The 17,599-nt window shown below is 41.6% G+C and overlaps 2 protein-coding genes across 2 annotated transcripts in view; both read right to left on the bottom strand.

Annotated features, from left to right (window-relative positions):
* Window positions 1-1,261: 1,261 nt before the first annotated feature.
* Window positions 1,262-14,440, bottom strand: LOC116053428. The gene is made up of 13 exons (XM_031304544.2): window positions 14,353-14,440; window positions 12,190-13,213; window positions 9,465-9,560; window positions 9,136-9,366; window positions 8,312-8,459; window positions 8,163-8,189; window positions 7,521-8,070; window positions 3,271-3,859; window positions 3,084-3,179; window positions 2,773-3,006; window positions 2,093-2,240; window positions 1,976-2,002; window positions 1,262-1,882 (listed from the first exon to the last, which is right to left on the bottom strand). Exons 2-13 carry the CDS (start codon window positions 13,168-13,170, stop codon window positions 1,359-1,361), a joined length of 3,651 nt encoding a protein of 1,216 aa, XP_031160404.1. The 5' UTR covers window positions 13,171-13,213; window positions 14,353-14,440; the 3' UTR covers window positions 1,262-1,358.
* Window positions 14,441-15,656: 1,216 nt separating this feature from the next.
* Window positions 15,657-17,599, bottom strand: part of LOC116053357 (nuclear factor 7, brain-like) — a 13,394-nt gene continuing 11,451 nt past the window's right edge. The window contains exons 7-8 of the mRNA XM_031304442.2: window positions 17,535-17,561; window positions 15,657-16,534 (exon numbers count right to left, since the gene is read on the bottom strand). Of these exons, the coding sequence (XP_031160302.1) occupies window positions 15,996-16,534; window positions 17,535-17,561 (566 nt within the window). The 3' untranslated portion in view covers window positions 15,657-15,995. The remainder of the gene's footprint in view (window positions 16,535-17,534; window positions 17,562-17,599) is intronic.

Here is a 17,599-nt window from a genome sequence, read left to right as displayed (position 1 = left end):
AACTTCCATCAGCTGATATAAATACGTAAGGTATAAAATATTTGTTGGGTTACACATGTCATACAAAAAACAGTATTTCATCAAAAGAAGTTTGGTTACCACAAAATACAGTTTTAACTTTCATTAGGTTTTTTTTCCAACTTTATATATATGTATAGACACATAGATATGTCGCTTCCCCTCAAGTCCCCTACCCACCCCCAAACCAACCCAGCACAGGTTCAAAACGGGGACAAACAGCACAGACCCATGCACATTAACAAACACACACCAGTGAGGACACACAACATCCAAAAGATAAAAGTAAAAAAGATAGACAAATTAAAAGAGATAGAGAGGAGAGAAAACAGAAAAACAGCTGGCGTCAGATGCAGCAGTCTAGAAGGAGCTCAGTCAGGAAATAAACTGAGGGAGTCAACAACTTTCATAAGGGTTTTTCCGTGTTGTTTTTACTGTCAAACTTGTCCTTCTCTTTGCATGATCAGACTTTTTTTCCACCCACAGGACAAATCCCGATGGAATAAGAGGCTCTGCCGCAGCAGTGCCCTACAGGTATATAAAGGGCAACAACTTCTTGTTCAACGTCGAGGGGGGGAGTGTTATGTTATGGATGTTGTTGTTTGTGTTGTTGACACAAAGATTAACTGTTCACCCAATTTTAGAACCTATGCAGCCTTTTTATGGAGTCCTAGGCTCTTTGTAACCTATAGGTGGCGTTGCTGTTTTTTTGTTTTTTTTTTACTTTATTTTAGTCTTTAAAACATTTAAAATTATATTTGGCTTTTAACTACCGTCGCCACAATATGATCTCAGCCTTTTTGGGATGTTCAATCACATTACTCAACAATTAATTTTTGAGGATAAGTGGTCAATTTTGAAGGATTTGAAGGAATAGTTTGAATTTTTTGAAGTGTGAGGTACTTATCCATAGTCAGTGTATTAGTTACAGTAGATGGCAGTCAGTACTCCCCCAGTGGAGAAGCAGGCAGGAGTACTGACACGGAAGCTAAGCTATGTACTGCTGTGGACGGGGGCAGCGGCTAAACGTGTTTTAGCCACAAATGAGTCAATATTCGTTTAAGTGTACACTATAGTTAGAATAATTAACCACTTTACTTTAATGTCAGACAGCCCTGTGTAAGTTTACAGGGGGGAACTGAAGCCGTTGTATACAGTACATCTACGCTCTCACCAAAGCCACCCTCCATAGAAAAAAATCTGAAATTTTACCTCGTAGAACTTGGGAGTTGCTAGTCTACCGCTGCCTCGATGGGTTAGTTAGTTTGTGTTATTGTTCTGGTCCGTTATTCTTTAGGCTTTTGGAGGGAGCGAATGAGAGAAAGAACAAATGCTTCATCTCACATTGAGATTATAACCAAAGGCTTAGATTTCTTAGCCCAGCTGTACAGATAGAAGTATGGGAACATCTTCTCTGTGAAAGACTCTCCTGTGAAAGAATAAATGTGCATCTTCCTTTCGACATCATAGAAAGAGACTCTGCCTTCCATATAGTCCACATACACGCCTACACGTGTTGGCCTGGGACACAGGTGGAGGACTGTGTAGGGTGTACAATGAACTTGATATTCAGAACACCTCTTTCCTATGGCGAAAAAGCCATTTTCTTTTGTCAGCGTGACCCTTGTTCTGTTTACCGTCTCCTTTGCAACACCGACGTCCCAGTTAGTTCTCAGGCCCACTTGGACTTCCCAGTAGTGACGCCCAGAGGTGAAGCCCTTCGTCCCCAAAACCATGGGACAGTCGAACCTCTCCATGTCATCAGACGATGAGGGGCTTGCAGTTTTGTAGTACTTTAAATGTTTCCCATATTCAGACACCACAAGGCGGCAACCCGCTGTGGCTGGGTCAAAGGTGACACACTCTAGGAAAATAATGTTTAGTTAAAGCTCTCAACTTTAGTAATAGTTGAATTTAATCAGCAAGAAAGGTAAATTAATTGTATGTATGACCCCACCTTTGTACTGTCTCATCCTGGTCAGTTCTGTCAGAAGTGAAAACACACAAACAGTTATTGGATTGTAATAGAAATCGAGACATTCTTACTGGGGAAGCAAATGCAGCAGATCTTTACCCGTGTCTGTCAGGGTTTTTAGTTCTGATAGGAAAGTGTGCACAAGATGAGTCATGGCTCTCCTGAGCGTCTGCACACACAGGTCTGGGTAAACCCTGATCTTAGACCAGTCCTTGGCGTTTGATATGGTGCTCAGGGCCTGCAAAGTCTGAAATGATTCACAGACACATGATCATGAGTTTCCACTGGGCTAAATGCAACCTTTTAAAGCCAACCATTAAAGCCAAACATTTTCTCCTCGTCATGTTTCTTGCTGTCTCCTTAAATTAATAATTAGACTATTTCCTAAAATATAAAACTACTCCTTTTAATAAATATATCATATGTCTGGCTTTTTGGCCAACTTACAAAGTGTTCACATCCACCTGTTTTTATGCACACACAAAAAAACCTTGGTAGAAACATTGGAAATAAAAATGTAAAGTCAAAATATTGCAAAAAGGTTTTGCAATTCGCTAAACTGGAGAAAAAAAAGAAACAGATTTTCTGGAAATTCAATTAAAATCCTTTTATCTTCTGCCCTCATGACCCTCAAATTGATTGGGTCGCCCATTAAATGCATCAAATGAAAAAATACTGTCTATCCTTGTATCTCTCATCTTGTTGCGGGAGCACAGGAGCGAGGAAAAGATACAAAAGAAGGGGAAACGAGGGAACCGATGACGTCAACATTGACTAACCTGCAGAAGGTGAAGGTGGTCGTCACTTTGTGAAAGCTCCTCCAGCTCACAGTTCTTCCTCTGCAGTTGGGCGATCTCCTCCTGCAGCTCCTCAATCATCACTTTGTCTCTCTCTTGGGATTTTTGGATCTTATTATTGATATTTGATTTTAGCTTAGTATGGGCCACTTGTACATGATTCATCAGAGTATTGAAGAGCGTATCACTGTCATCTACCTCTTTATTTGCTTTTTCCTATAAAAAATAAAGTCACGTCAGTGTCACAGAATTACACGCAAGTGTAAAAAATTAGTACATGTACAAGTACTCACTCTGCTAATTTCAGAAGAGTCTGTGAATTCCTTTATTTTTTCCATTCTGTCATCAATCATCAATTTGATCTTTGCTTTCTTGGACTCAATGTTTTCCTAAAATATGAAATTTGAAGACAAAAAAAGGTTTGATCATTCCATCCTGTATTCAAGATTCTGAGGCATTTAAAAAATAAAATAAACGTACTTTCTGTTGAGCCCCTTCTTCTTCAATAGACACAGTCTCGTGGTATCTGTGGTCCGTCTCCATGCACAGCAGACAGATGCACACCTGCTCATCCCTGCAGAAAAACTCCAGGATCTTCTCGTGCTTCTCACACATCCTCTCCTGCAGGTTCTCCAGCGGGTCGATCAGCTTGTGTCTCATCAGGGAAGGAACTCTCAGATGAGGCTCCAGGTGGGCTTCACAGTACGACGTCAGACACCCCAGGCAGGACTTCAGGGCCTTGTACTTAATGTCTGCGCACACATCGCACTTCACCTGCCCCGGTGCAACAGTGTTTTCAGGTGTCTCAACTTTCCTCTTCTTCATTTGGACTGAAATCTTCTCCATAACCATGTTTGTGGAGATCTCAGGCCTCATGTGGAATCTTTTATTGCACATCGGGCAGCTACATAAATCACTCTTGTCCCAGTGCAGGCTGAGGCAGGTCTTGCAGAAGTTGTGACCACAAGGTGTGGTGACCGGGTCGCTGAAGACGTTTAGACAGATCGGACACTGGAGATTATCCTCCGGAAATGAAGCAAGGCCACTGAAAGATGACATGATGGAATCTCTGTGGGAGAAAATGGGATTTATGTGTTTAAAATGTGTTCTTTCAGGTTTTTTGCCTTGTACTGAATACAAACACAACAGTTAGGAAAAAAAGTCAAGATAAGTCTTCGAAATCAAGTCTATTTTTAGGCTGTGTACAATGTGTGATGGTCACAGCCATCCTAAAAAGTGGTAACCTCTTTCACTCACTTTATTTTCTTTGGTTTATGCAGTTCTTTTTGGTTGAAGATTGGTTCATATAATTTCTCGGACACATTATACCATAGACGTATATCAACTGGGAACTATATTCTCAGAAAGGCGAAGCAGTGCTACTTCTGCTACTTGGGCGGAGTGATATGCTTGCACCACCTAAGAAGCCCCGAGCAGAGAGTAGCAATGCTTTACCTTTCTGAGAATATAGTTCCCAGTTTGTATACGGTTAGAAGATGGCTGTGTCTCATGTGACCTTTTTATTTGTACACGCTGTGACTATACAAATCACAACATGTAAATAGGAACATGTTGGCGTATTTTGTCACTTATTTAGAGCAGTAAGCTAGTTGGAACCGATTACCTTCAGGAGCCGTGCTAGGCTAAGCTACCGGTGGAGCCGTCTGACAGAGTTACAACACGCACGGAGATGAGAAGGGTATGTATGGACTTATCTAACTCTGGGGGTTACGGTGAATAAGCTGAAGTCCCAATAAGTCGGCGTGTTCCTTTAAGTCTCATACACAGTGACTTCAGACTTGACTTGAGACTCGTCCTCAAAAGACTTCAGACTCGAGCACAATCTTATTTTTTTGGAAACGTCTGATAAGCTGAATGTTATCGTGTGCAACCTATTAGCTAACTACGTAATGCGTAACGCATCTGCTGCGCGTGGCTACCGGCCACAGAGAGAACAACAATATGGTAGGTAGATGGGGGGGGGGGGGGGATCATGTGGACGCGCCGACAATTTTGTTGTCATTACTTAGAATTCCTCATGGGGGTGACAGAAACTACGCACTTTAGCTTTAATTTTAGCAATATTTTCCTGATACCCTGAGTACCTCAAATTTGGTCTATACTGTACTGTATTAACTTAAAAGTAAAGCATTCCTGTTGTTTTTTGTCATATTAGAATAGCCTGTTTACACTGATTATATACCAAAAAACTAATCAAAGCTGATACTGTATGATAATAGATAAAGGAGTCAGAATAACATATTACATGTCTTGAATTCTATAGCTCTGCAGTGTTCTGAGCAGCCTAGATGGAAGGCAGCAGGTGATACAACACACATAACCACGAGAGACTTGAGACTTGACTTGGACTTGAGCTCAAAGACTTGAGACTTGACTTGGACTCGAGCTCAGAGACTTGTGAGCTTCTCTGCATTATATATACATGCTTTTGTTTCAAACATTTACTTAGGTACAAATAAATTACAGGTTACGTGGTTTTGTTTTCACATACATTTACTTTATTTATTTAGTTGACAGTACCAAGGTATCTTTTGTGCCGTGGACTTGGATTTAGTTACTTTTGGGTTGGAGGTTCCACACTCTGGAACGGTGCCAGGCAGTCCGCTGGGCAAAAAGGGTGACACCTGCAGCAAGAGCTCCTTTAAAGGGGAGGTAGCCAAATTGGACCCTACCACTACTTGTCATGTCATGGGGCAGCTTCATTCTTTCTTTAGATATCTTGTCAATTGATTTAAATTATATTTAATTTTTTTTGTTTTGGTAAATGTTACATAAGTAAGTTTAGATTTTTTGGAATAAGTGTTTTGTTTTGATTATTTGTAGTTTAATTAGTAATGTTTTATTAGTTAGTTTCTCCTGTGTGTCAAAACCTGGTCTGATAAACCAGTATGCCCCCTTTGTTTCTTCTTTGTTAGGTCAGTTGTATTTTGAGTTTGTTGCGTTAAGAGCTTTATTTACATTCTATTTAGTTGACCTCTTTCATTCTTTGTTAACAGCATAATTTGCTATTTTTGGGATGAATAAAACCATTCCTTGGCTTGCTGCTTGGTCCCTCACACAATGTGAATCCTGACCCGCCCGATGAGTCATATTCACGTGAATCAGCTTGCACATCTTAGTCCTGCATAACATTCTTACAGTTCTGTATTTTAAAAGTAAAAACAACAGAAAAACAAAATTAGTCGTAAAATGACTCACTTGATTTCTGTAGATCTTCTGTAACTTCCAGTCTTTCACAAGCAAGACCATATAGTAGTTATGGCACCACTAACAATTCAATAGTCATCATCTCGAGACCAGCCCGGAGAAGCTGAGGCAGCTCCGGTTACTGTAGTGGGTGTGGTCAAGTGACATCATTTGACAGAAATGAAACTTGAAATATTTCCAAAAGTCCATGAAGCCAGAAAGGGTGACAGTTGAGAATATTTATTGTAGTAAATCATGAACACACTTCTCTTCAGCACACAACCTTCACAGCATCAATCACACTTAAATAAAACTTAAACATGCAATCATGAAATCAACCTCCCCCCATTAAATTAATGGGATATAAAGTGTTAATTAGTGAGCTTTAAAGGTGCTGTTAGGTGAATGTTGTTGTTTTTGGACAGAGGTAGGCAAGAGGTTACCCTCTGTTTCCAGCATAGACTGTTAATATTAATGGACAGCGCATGTGTGACGTCACCCATTGGTTTGTGGAGATCTGCTATCAGTCGTCGAGTTTGCCGTAATGGGCGCAGCGACCCTGGTTGCGAATGTGACGATTTTAGATGAGAGGGAGGAGTGAGGGAGGAGCTGCTTACACTCTATGTTACGTTACACACTTTCACTGGCAATCACATCATAGCCACGCCCTAAAACACCCCTTGCTTTATCGCTGATTTTAAAATCAACGAGACCCAACATCATTCTGTATTTCAGAAGACTTAAAACTAGTGATTGAGACCATAAACTCATTATGAAAATGTTTACTGAGGTAATAATTCAAGTGAGAAGTGGGTCACTTTCTCATAGACTTCTACAGAAACCGAACTCCTTTTGCAACTGCACGTCTCGCTCCCTGCTGGAATTCAGATAGAATGCAGGTTTAAGGCACTTCCGCATTTGTAGCACTTCGCCGAACCAGATGCGTTGTCCATTAATATTAACAGTCTATGGTTTCCAGTCATTATGCTAAGCTAAGCTAACTGGCTGTTGGCTCTAGCTGATGCTATATTTACTGTACAGACATAACAGAGATATAAATCTTCTTATCTAACTCTTGGCAAGAAATTAAATAAGCGTAATGTCTATGTAAAAAAGCTTAAAAGCTTATTTTCCCAAAATATCAAACTTTTCCTTTTATTAGTAAGTTTAGAGGTGCTGGTAGGTAGATGTTTTTGTACATTTTAATGCTAAGCTAAGCTAACCACTTCCTAGATCTAGCTTTATATTTAGTACAGACATGAGAGTGAAAGCAAACTTATCTAACCCTCTGTAAGAAAGCAAAAATTCATATTTCCTGAACTATCCCTTTAAGGCTTTGTGGAACTGCCATCAGCTGATATGAATACGTAAGGTGTACAATAATATATTTGTTGAGCTCCACTATACATGTAATAAATATACAAAAAAAAAAAAAAAAATAAGGGATTCCATCAAGTTTGGCTACCACAAAATGCAGTTTTCATTTTAATGAGGATTGTTTTTACTGTCAAACTTGTCCTTAGTTTTGCTTGATCAGACTTTTCTCATCTACAGCACAAATCACGATGGTATCAGAGGCTTTGTCGCAGCAGTACAGGTAGAAAAAGGGCAAGATCTTCTCGATGAATGTATCTTTGAAAGTGTAAATATGGGTCCGAGCCTTTACATCATAAAAGGACACTTGCCCCTCCTCGTAGTCCACGTACACACCCACTCGATTGGGCTTGGGGTCGAGGGGGAGGGTTATAGGCGGGGATGTTGACACCCGGTACCCCTGGCCTTTCTTCATGGCCAGAGCCCAGTAGCCCTGGGTCGTGCTTACAGAGATCCTGCCCTTTCTGTTGACAGAAGACCTGGCCACGCCCATGTACCAGTCGTCCTTGTCCCCCACCTGGACCTCCCAGTAGTGTCTCCCAGAGGTGAAGCCGTCACGGCCCAGGACGATGACCACTGTGTCGAAGCGATCCGGGTGGTCTGGGAGGTCCTGCCATGCACCCAGGTGTCTCACCTGATGTCTGTCCTGGGAAAGCTGCAACCACGGGTTGGCTGAGTCAGGGTCCAGAGTGACGTCCACTGCAGAAATGAGACATAAAGAAGGATTTATTTTGTTGGAGAATTTTGAGATGATAAAAAGACACCAAATGCAAAAACAAAACAAAAAATACCTCTGTATTTCAAAATCCTCTTGATCTCTGTAAACAAAAAATGACAAAATTAGGCCTATTTTTAGACAAACTGTGTCCAGCTTATCGTGGCGATGCCCTCAAAACAGAAACATATACAACATATGTTGGGATGTTAAAGGAAAGCCCACCACTTTCAGCCAGTTTGCCGATGATTTCATTCAACGTTGCCTTCAGTTTGGACACAGATCTCCTGATCATGCCTACACACATGTCAGTGGGAACACTGGTCTCAGACCAGTCTTTGACACAGGGAGGAGTACATAGGGCTGGGAAGCTCTACAGGGAAATGGAGCACAAGACTCAATTAACACAACAGCATATGCACAATTTAAATGAAAAATAGCAACTTTTTTAAGACTGTAATCATCTTTGTTTACAAAACTCAGGAAGCTTTTTTTCTTTTAGATTGAGTCCTTTTCAAACCATATTCATCTACTTTTTAAACAAAAATTGTGAGATTTTTTGGGAGAAAAACGTGCTCTGGTTTATTGGCATTTCTTTAAACCGATCACAATCACCTTGGACGGCGCTAAGCACCGGACAAAGTAACGGCACCTCTGCAAAAGCCTCGAGCCACATACACGCCTCGAGAAGGAACTTGTTCAGGTGGAACGTGTACGTTCAAAAGTTGTTTTAGTCGTGCAACAGAAAACTCAGATTGGACAGATAGTCTAGCTAGCTGTACCCTGCACAGCTCTGAGGAGCAGTTAACCATAGTCCTCATACATCCAACAGAGTTTAGAATGCCAACACAAAGAAAGCGGAAGGAAACGAACATCCAGCCAAAAAGAGAAGTGGAACGTCGTGGATATAGACTACTCTGAGATTGAGATGCCAAACATCTCGGTCATGGATGGATTGGACTCTGATATCGAGATCTACACCTTTTTTCTTTTTATTTAACTTCAGAGTTGTCCCCAACTTTGCTCTTTAAAGCAAAATGCTCTCTCGCCTTTAAGAAGTGAATGTGGTCGGTCCGAGCCATGTTCTCCAAGTCTGTATTCCTCCTCTTCAGCTCAGCGATTTCCTGCTCCAGTGCAGTGATAAGGCCTTGGGCCCAGCTCTCCGTCTGCCTCTGCTTCTCCTCTATGACCGAAACCAGCTCGGCCTGACTCTTCTGGATGGAGCGCACCAGCTCCGAGACGACCTGCATGCTTTCCTCCACCTCCCTCTGAGCACTGGCCTGAATCACAACAAAATATACATTGATTAATACTCTCTGTGTCAATGCATTTACTGTTGGTATTGGAATTTGAATTGTGACGGCAGTTTGTCACTCACTTTGTTTTGTTCCACAGAGTGTTTGATCTCCTCCACCTTCGTCACTCTGTCCTGGATCATCTGCTGGACATCTATTTCTGTCTTCTTCAGCTGTGCCTGCACAACAGGATTTCACACAAACAATCCACACAATAAAACCATATCTGTCATGGTCTTAGATGCAAAAACACATGGCATGACCCACGGAGCTTGGATTAAAACAAAAAAAGAACGTGTTGCATGGAGCAGAGTGACACTACAGGAAATGTTGAGGTTTGGGGCTATTTTGCTTCTATAACATTGCGTCTTCTTTTAGACTAGTGTGAAAAAAAATATCCAAAATACATGTGTATTATTTTACTACTACACTTTGTCTTTTTGCACCTGTAGACTTCTCCAAATTTCACCAAAAGTTAGAATAAGATAATGCCTTATTTGAATATTTAAACATTAAAAATTCAGAAAACTTTTAATACAAAAATGATAGTCTTAATGTGAGTAATCAACTGGGGACATTTCAGGGTGATATCTACAGTATTAGTTTAAATATTTTCCCCATTTCCCTGTTATGTCTCCCCTTAAGATCTTTCATTGACAAGACTGACGGCACCATTATCCCATTACAGGGACATTGTGGTTTCTTAAAATGTCTAGCACACAGCACCATTCAGTAGTTTTGCTGCCCAAATTGCAATGCATGGCTGCAACATGTGTTCAAAAAGCATCACTTTGGGTGTGAAAAACACCTGTTAAGTGTGGCTAGAAGGCCAAATAAAGAAGACAAGAAGCATGTTTAAATGTAGCCATCTTAGTGTGGACATGACAGTAGATATAGACCAAATTGAACATGGAAAATAAGATTAAAAAACTATAGTAATCTAGCTAGATTGTCTCCCCATCTTTAGCCCCTCTGCTAAAATAACATGTCCCAGTCTAAACTGTTTCAACCCACCGTTTGGGCCAACTAGGCCTACCAATGAGGCTGTACATGTAGGCCCCCAAATATCAAAGAAACAGAGCTTTAGTTGGATAGTATCTGAATTTCAGATTGTAATCCTTGACACCACTCGTTACTGAAAAAAGTAATCACATTACTGCTCACTGTAGATAATCTATAGTATGTTTCTATGTATTTATGTGCTTAATGTTTGTAATGTTATGTTTATAAATAAAGAAAAAAAAAGAAGAAAAATAACAATCTATAATCTCTTCTGTCACTACTTCGTGTTTACTGGTTAGTTTAAGTGTCACTAGGAAACCTGGGCTTTCTTCAACCATAAAAACATTAGTGTCAGTAAGCAGACAATTGTTGTCATCTGGGTGGAATATATGTTTATGCATTTCAATTTGTTTTGCTCTTCTGTTTTATTCTTTTATTTAAACTTAAAACCTGTGTAATTAACACCACTTTGAGTGCTCATTGCATGTTTGTTTGTTTTTTTTCACCCAGCATGTTTCCTTGGATTAGGGTGGCACCAAAACCATGGTTGCAGCTGTCGCCGTGGTCCCGCTGCACGCCCTGCTATGCCCTGTTACACCCTGCTCTGCTCTGCGGTGCCCTGCAGTGTCCTGCTACGTCCTTTTACGTCCTTCTACATCCTGCTACGTCCTGCTACGTCCTGCTATGCTCTGCTGTGCCACGCTACGTCCTGTAACGCCCAAGGGGTTAAGCCTCTCCTCGGACCGTGAACCTCCTATGGCGCCATTTTAATGCTACAAAGCGATCACCCCCCATTAGCATTCCATTGACGAAAGCATGAAGCATTTAAAGACTCTATTTGTCCATTGTTTATTTCTAAAGAAACACGACAATGTATAAAAGGCTCCATTACCTTGTACCTCACGTTATGGCTCCGTAGCAGACGTTTTTGTAAAAATAGGCTAACGATTGTGTCATTACCACGCGACTTACTGTCGCACAGTAGAGAAATTACCGTATAGTACAGGAGAAGCGCGCAGGCAGTTTCGTCTCACATTAGCTGTTTAAGTGTAATTACTAATGTTAACTAGCATTTTAGTTAGCAATAATTAGGCTATGCCTATGTTATCTCCTTACATATACCTACGCTCTCCGTCTCTGCAAGATTGGGAATGATTGAGATTTCTCTTGGCACAGCTACCAGAAGACTTACAACTTTCAGACAGGTTGCTCACGTCACATTTACGTCGTCTCTCTCAGTTGGAGGCTGCGCAGTAACGCTCGGCGCTCACCGAAAAGTGCTTCTAATATCCTTCACTGGTCTCCGTCCAGAGCAACGGGATCTGTTGGTCCATTCTTATATACAGTCTATGGTACCGCCCTGTAGTGCCCTGCTATGCCATGAACTACTACAACACCTATTTCTAGTCACTGTTCCAGTATCTTTATTGTGACTGTTATTGCCACTATTCATCACACCCCCAACCGGCACCGTCAGACACCGCCTACCAAGAGCCTGGGTCTGTCTGAGGTTTCTTCCTAAAAGGGAGTTTTTCCTCGCCACTGTTGTACTAAATGCTTAAGCTTGTTCTTGGGGGATCCACTAGAATTGTTGGGCCCTTGTATGTTATAGAGTGTGGTCTAGACCTACTCTATATGTAAAGTGTCTTGAGATAACTCTTGTTGTGATTTGATACTATAAATAAAATTGAATTGAATTGAACTGAATCATTGATTACTGTTAAGAGACTGTGAGGAAGCTTCATTGGGATTGAAATGTCTGCATACATTTGCCTAACTAAAAAACTATTTTGTTGTTGGTCTCACCTTTTTCTCTGTCCATTCTCTCTCCACGGGGACGGTGTAGTGCGCCCTGTGGTCCGTCTCCGTGCAGAGCACGCACACACAGGTCTGATCCCTCTTACAGAACAGCTCCAGGAGCCTTTCGTGCTTCGGACACATCCGGTCCTCCATGTTGGCAACGGGCTCTATCAGCTTGTGCTTGGTGAACCTGGCGGAATGAGACGTCAGGTGCTCCTCGCAGTAGGAAGTGAGACACACGAGGCAGGATTTGATCGCTTTTGGCCTGCCGTCCCCCAGGCAGACATCACAGAGGACTTCCTCCCAGGTAGGAGGCGGGAGGGAAGAGGAGGGAGGCGGGAGGGAAGAGGAGGGAGGCGGAGGGGAGGCCTGAGGAGATGGCGAAGCAGGGATTTGAGGGGAAGGTGGGGGTGATGTTTGGGGCAGAGGAGGCGGCGGTGGTGGCCGATGAGCTGTGGCCTGGGGTGACGGTGGAGGAGAGGTTCTGGGTGCTGACACAGGGGGGATCAGCGGCGGTAGCTCCTCTAGTAGAGGCTTTTTCTCTCCTGGCTTCTCTTTCTTTCTCCTCTCCTCCTCTTGCTTCTGCTTCAGCTCCTCCAGTAACTGCTGCTTCTGACCTTTCTCCAGAAGCCTCTGCTCATCCTCCCTTTTCCCTCTTTCCATCGTCCACTTCTTTTCTCTCTCTTCTTCTTCGCTCGCCTTTTCCTCCGCACTTCGAACCCTGATCTCCTTGAACTGCTCTGCGATTTCCCTCAGGACCGTGTTGATGCTAATATCAGGCCTTTTGGTGAAGGACTTCTTACACATCGGGCACTGGAACAAAGGGCAGGTTTTCCAGTATCCCAGGATGCAGCCCTGGCAGAAGTTGTGTCCGCAGGGGATGGACACGGGGTTAGTGAAGACGTCCAGACAGATGGAGCAGTGCACCTGCTCTTCAGAAAGGTTCCCAGTAGAGGCCATTCCTGCACGGCGGATAGGCAGGGTCATTTTCAGAGCAAGTAACCAGGTTCTGAACGGGGCATCAAACCTGCTGTGATATTCAGGGCGCTTGGGTTAGATGGCGTGACTTTATTTTAGGGCCATTTTCATGCAAATGTGCTAAGCAAAGCATGACAGGACTCATTTATCATCATCATCACAGGTTTATGACAAATATTTGAAAATTGTCAATTTCAGGCTGTATACCAAAGGGTTAAGTCAATCATTTTTCTTTTCTTTTTTGTAAAAAACGAGTCCTTGTGAGTCTTTGGGGGAGTGTTGTTTATTGTTGCTGTTTTATTCTTGTTTACTGTTCATGAGCCTGACCGATACCTGATTTTTTAGGCCGATCTGTATCTATGTTTGAGAGTTTGAAAAAAATCGGATACCAATATATTGAGTGACATTCAATTTTAACATCAACACATACAGTACTTCAATTTAGACCAAGATATGTACTGGGTAGATATTTTACAGTTCAGTGCTCTCTGGTGGACAAACTATGTAATGGCAACACTGTTTTAAAGTGACCTCAAACATATTTTTGGCATTTACTGCAAATATTTGTACTTCAACAGCCGACAGCTACGCCTATACCAATATATTTGTGATGAGCTAATATCTGATGATAATACTGGCCGCTACAATGTTTGTGTGTTGTTTCAGACCTTTCCAGATCGACATTTGCGTCTTGACCTGAACTGCAAGCTAAATATATCATGCTTGTTTAATTAGTTCTAAGGCAGCGTGACTGTGAGGCTGAATAATAAGTGAATTTGACTTTTAGCACAAGCAGCTCTCTGCCTCAGCCAGAGGTATTCACAGCAGACAGGATTAACATGTTTCCAAAAATATTGCTAGAGCCAGTAGCCAGTGACCTGTCGTGCAGTGGTTCCCTGCTCGGAACAATAATCTGGATTATTGCGAAGTGGAAAAACCTCATGTTTCAAAAATGTTTTGAAAAAACAAATTGTAGCTAGAATTAAAGTCTTCTCTTGAATTTGTACTAAACTGACTGCAACAGAAAAAGTCCAGCTGCGGGCCACAGCTCTTAAGCCACAAAAATGAGACAAACAAAGCAAACAACACTCCCCTGAGACACCTACTGTGCACAGAGCAGCAGATGTGACGGTATAGAAATGGTAAGGCAGGAGAGGAGCGACAGAAAAGCAGAGATATGGGGACACTCACCAGAGAGCAGCTGCCTCAAGGCTCCGCTGTACACTGATACATGAGACAGGCTGTAACCACTGCAACCTCCAACCTACACACACACACACACACACACACACACACACACACACACACACGACCCAAAATATACCCCCCCTCCCGCCCACACACCTAAGACCCAAAATATACCCCCCTCCCGCCCTCTCGTTTTACCAGGATAAAAATGAATATCCCCTGGCCATGGCCCAGAGATCCAGGAGGAATCGCTTTAACCCTCTGGAGAATACGAGCAGTGTGGGGGGTAACAACAAAAGAGAACGTTCCAGTTTGAAAAAGCTCATTTTAAGAGTTTTTTTTTTGCTTAAAATAGCTGGAAACAATGTTGATGAGAGCGATAAGAGTCAATTAAAACAGACAAGTCGCAGGTTAAAAAGCCAAAACAATGAGGGGGAACTGCAGAGTTAAGTGATAATTCTCTTCTGAGTTTCATCACTTTCACATTGGTTACAGTTATTTGATTCATTGTTAATATAAAAACTGTTGATAAGTGCAGCTTTGAACACAATCAAATCTTTTTAAGCTCCAGTAACCTCTCCAGAGCTCCTTCGGGAGCTAAACCCTTTTGACACTAACAACAAGCTAGAAGACAAATCCCTCACACATACATTGAAACGAAAAGTATATTACATTTTGTATTTGTTTGTAACTGATCATCTTTATTGAGGAATTTTAGATAGAAGGTACAAAAGCAAACATTTGATATAAAAATAGAAAACATAGTTTCATGGTCTTGGATTAACAGTTTTAAAATATGCCATTTGCAAACAATGTTATATTCCTACAGTATGTACAAAAACCTCTCATTTGGTCCCCCCAGGTAAGCCTAAACCTCTAGACAGTAAATTTGCATCTATTATTTCTTTACTCATTTACTCATGTGATGTTTCATAAGCCTTATAACAAAGACGTACACAGTAAGGAAAGTGTCAGAAGTACAAACTCAACTCGACTAAACTAGGACTGCAAAAATTAAGAATCACAAGTCAAAGCTGGCCTTTATAATCCTCTCTAGTCCTTTACATGTTTTTGCACCAAGATATCTATTTACTTGATATACAACTTGTGATGTAAGTGTACAGTAAGAAGGAACTATTGTCTACTTTTAGTAGTAAGCAAATGCATTTCATTTCACTGTAATGTGTCAGTCAATAAAGTATCATCCATGTCACATTTTGGTTTCCTCTGATCTAAACGCACACTGGTAACAGTGCTTACATTTTATTGCTTTGAAACAGTCCCTCTGTGGGTCAGCGGCCTTTATGGGATCTGTGTTGAGCCTGGTTTAACTTGAGCAAATGCAATAACGTGCCTGTATGATGAGAAAGTGTTGTAGTGGGTAGATTTGATGTGCAAAATGACTAGCTGTGATTTTATTTCATTAGATTGAAAGTAGCTTGAGGTAAAGTGCATTGCAGAACAAGTAAATATGTCGTAAAGTTGGCCCATTGAGAAGAAAAAAAGACCAATAAAAAGGACAAAATGATCTGTTCAAAATGAAAATTAAAACGTATCTGCGCTTTGCACTAAACTTTTTTTCACCTAAAGATGTTATACAAGTTGAATGCTGACTGACTCTCCAGGCTTTTGATTGGCTGTCAGACTCAGGTGTGTTTGACAGGGGATATAATGAGAGGAGAAGAGTTCTTCCCCTCATGGGCCAGACATGGGCTGAATATTGGGTACAGGCTCTCTTTAAAGGTATCCACGAAGGTATAGAGATGCAGACGCGCCTTCACATCATAGAAAGAAACCTGGCCTCCTTCATAATCCACGAAGATTCCCACTTTAGTGGGAGGGGACGGCAGCAGTAGAGGCAGGCGGGACGATGCCAAAGCTTTCACCTCGCTGTTCTTGAGCCACAGGCACCAGTACCCACCCTCAGGACTCAGCTTGATCTCTCCCTTGCGGCGGGCTGAGGCGCTGGCCACGCCGAGCGTCCAGGCCGTCTTGCGCCCCACGTCCACCTCCCAGTAGTGTCGCCCAGAGCTGAGACACTCTAGGCCCAGGACGAAGAGGGCGGGGCTGAAGCGTTTGGGACCCTCAAAGTGGGCGTTCTTACGATCTTCATATCTCACCTGGCCTCCGTCATCGGACACCACCAGGTTCCTCTGGGCTGTGGAAGCATCCAAAATCACCTCACCTGCACAGGACAGAGCCGAGCAGAATAAGACACTCATTATATAATGACGTGATTAATGATTTCTACTATGACAATAATGGGTTGTCTATGTCTGAACATGTCTGCTTGATGCAACAGTTAAAAAGACATTGTCAGCATGAATGACACGGTCATGGTTCACACGTTGATTTCAACACTCTTTATTTTATGACTAGGCCCAAACTGATGCTGTCCCAAGGAATGCGTCACTGAATTTCTGCCAAAACAAAGTTGCAGTGGTGGAAGACATTCTTAGATCCTTTACTTAGATCCTTTCAGAGTGTAAAAGGGGTCCCTACAGTCCCAAAGAATGTTTTAAACTTGTGCATACAAATTATAATCTTGTACAACAAGATAGAACATAATTATTATTGGGGACAAGTTCAAACAAAAAAAAAATGTTTCTATACATGGAGTTTGGTGACCTCACGTTAATCCTAGCATAGCTTTGCACAACTCCAACTTCACAGACACAATAACTGCAAACAGCTGTGTGAAAGTGCAGGATCTTTAATCTTAAATAATAATCCATTTTATTTTATAAAGTGATCATATGTTTTATATGTAAATCCATCTAATTAACTATAGCCGTAAAATACATTTATTGGAGTAAAAAGTGATCTATTTTCATAGAAGTATAAAGTAGCATACATTGAAAATACTCAAGTAAAGTACATATCTCAAAATAGCACTCAAGTACAGTGATTGAGTAAATGTACACTGTAAAATGATATCAGTGGATTTACACACTTTAACTTTTACATACTGGATTGAGCTTGTCTGTGCTGTGAAGAAGTGGCGCCATCGTGTGGACAATTTGAAGAATTGATCATATTACATTTTGGTTGCACTGCTTGAGATTGTCAAAAAACATTGTTTTTTAAAAAAATAAAATCTCTTTTAAGAAGACCCATGACTCCCTGCACCAGACAACGCATGAGTGGAAACTACTGATAAGCTGATAATTTAATGTTGTACTCACTCGAATAGTTCTGCACCTTCCGGAGCTCTGAGAGAGAGAGAGAGAGAGAGAGAGAGAGAGAGAGA

Source organism: Sander lucioperca, chromosome 17 (assembly GCF_008315115.2).
Source record: "Sander lucioperca isolate FBNREF2018 chromosome 17, SLUC_FBN_1.2, whole genome shotgun sequence".
NCBI classification, from domain to species: Eukaryota; Metazoa; Chordata; class Actinopteri; order Perciformes; family Percidae; genus Sander; species Sander lucioperca.
This window is presented reverse-complemented; position numbering and strand designations above follow the sequence as displayed.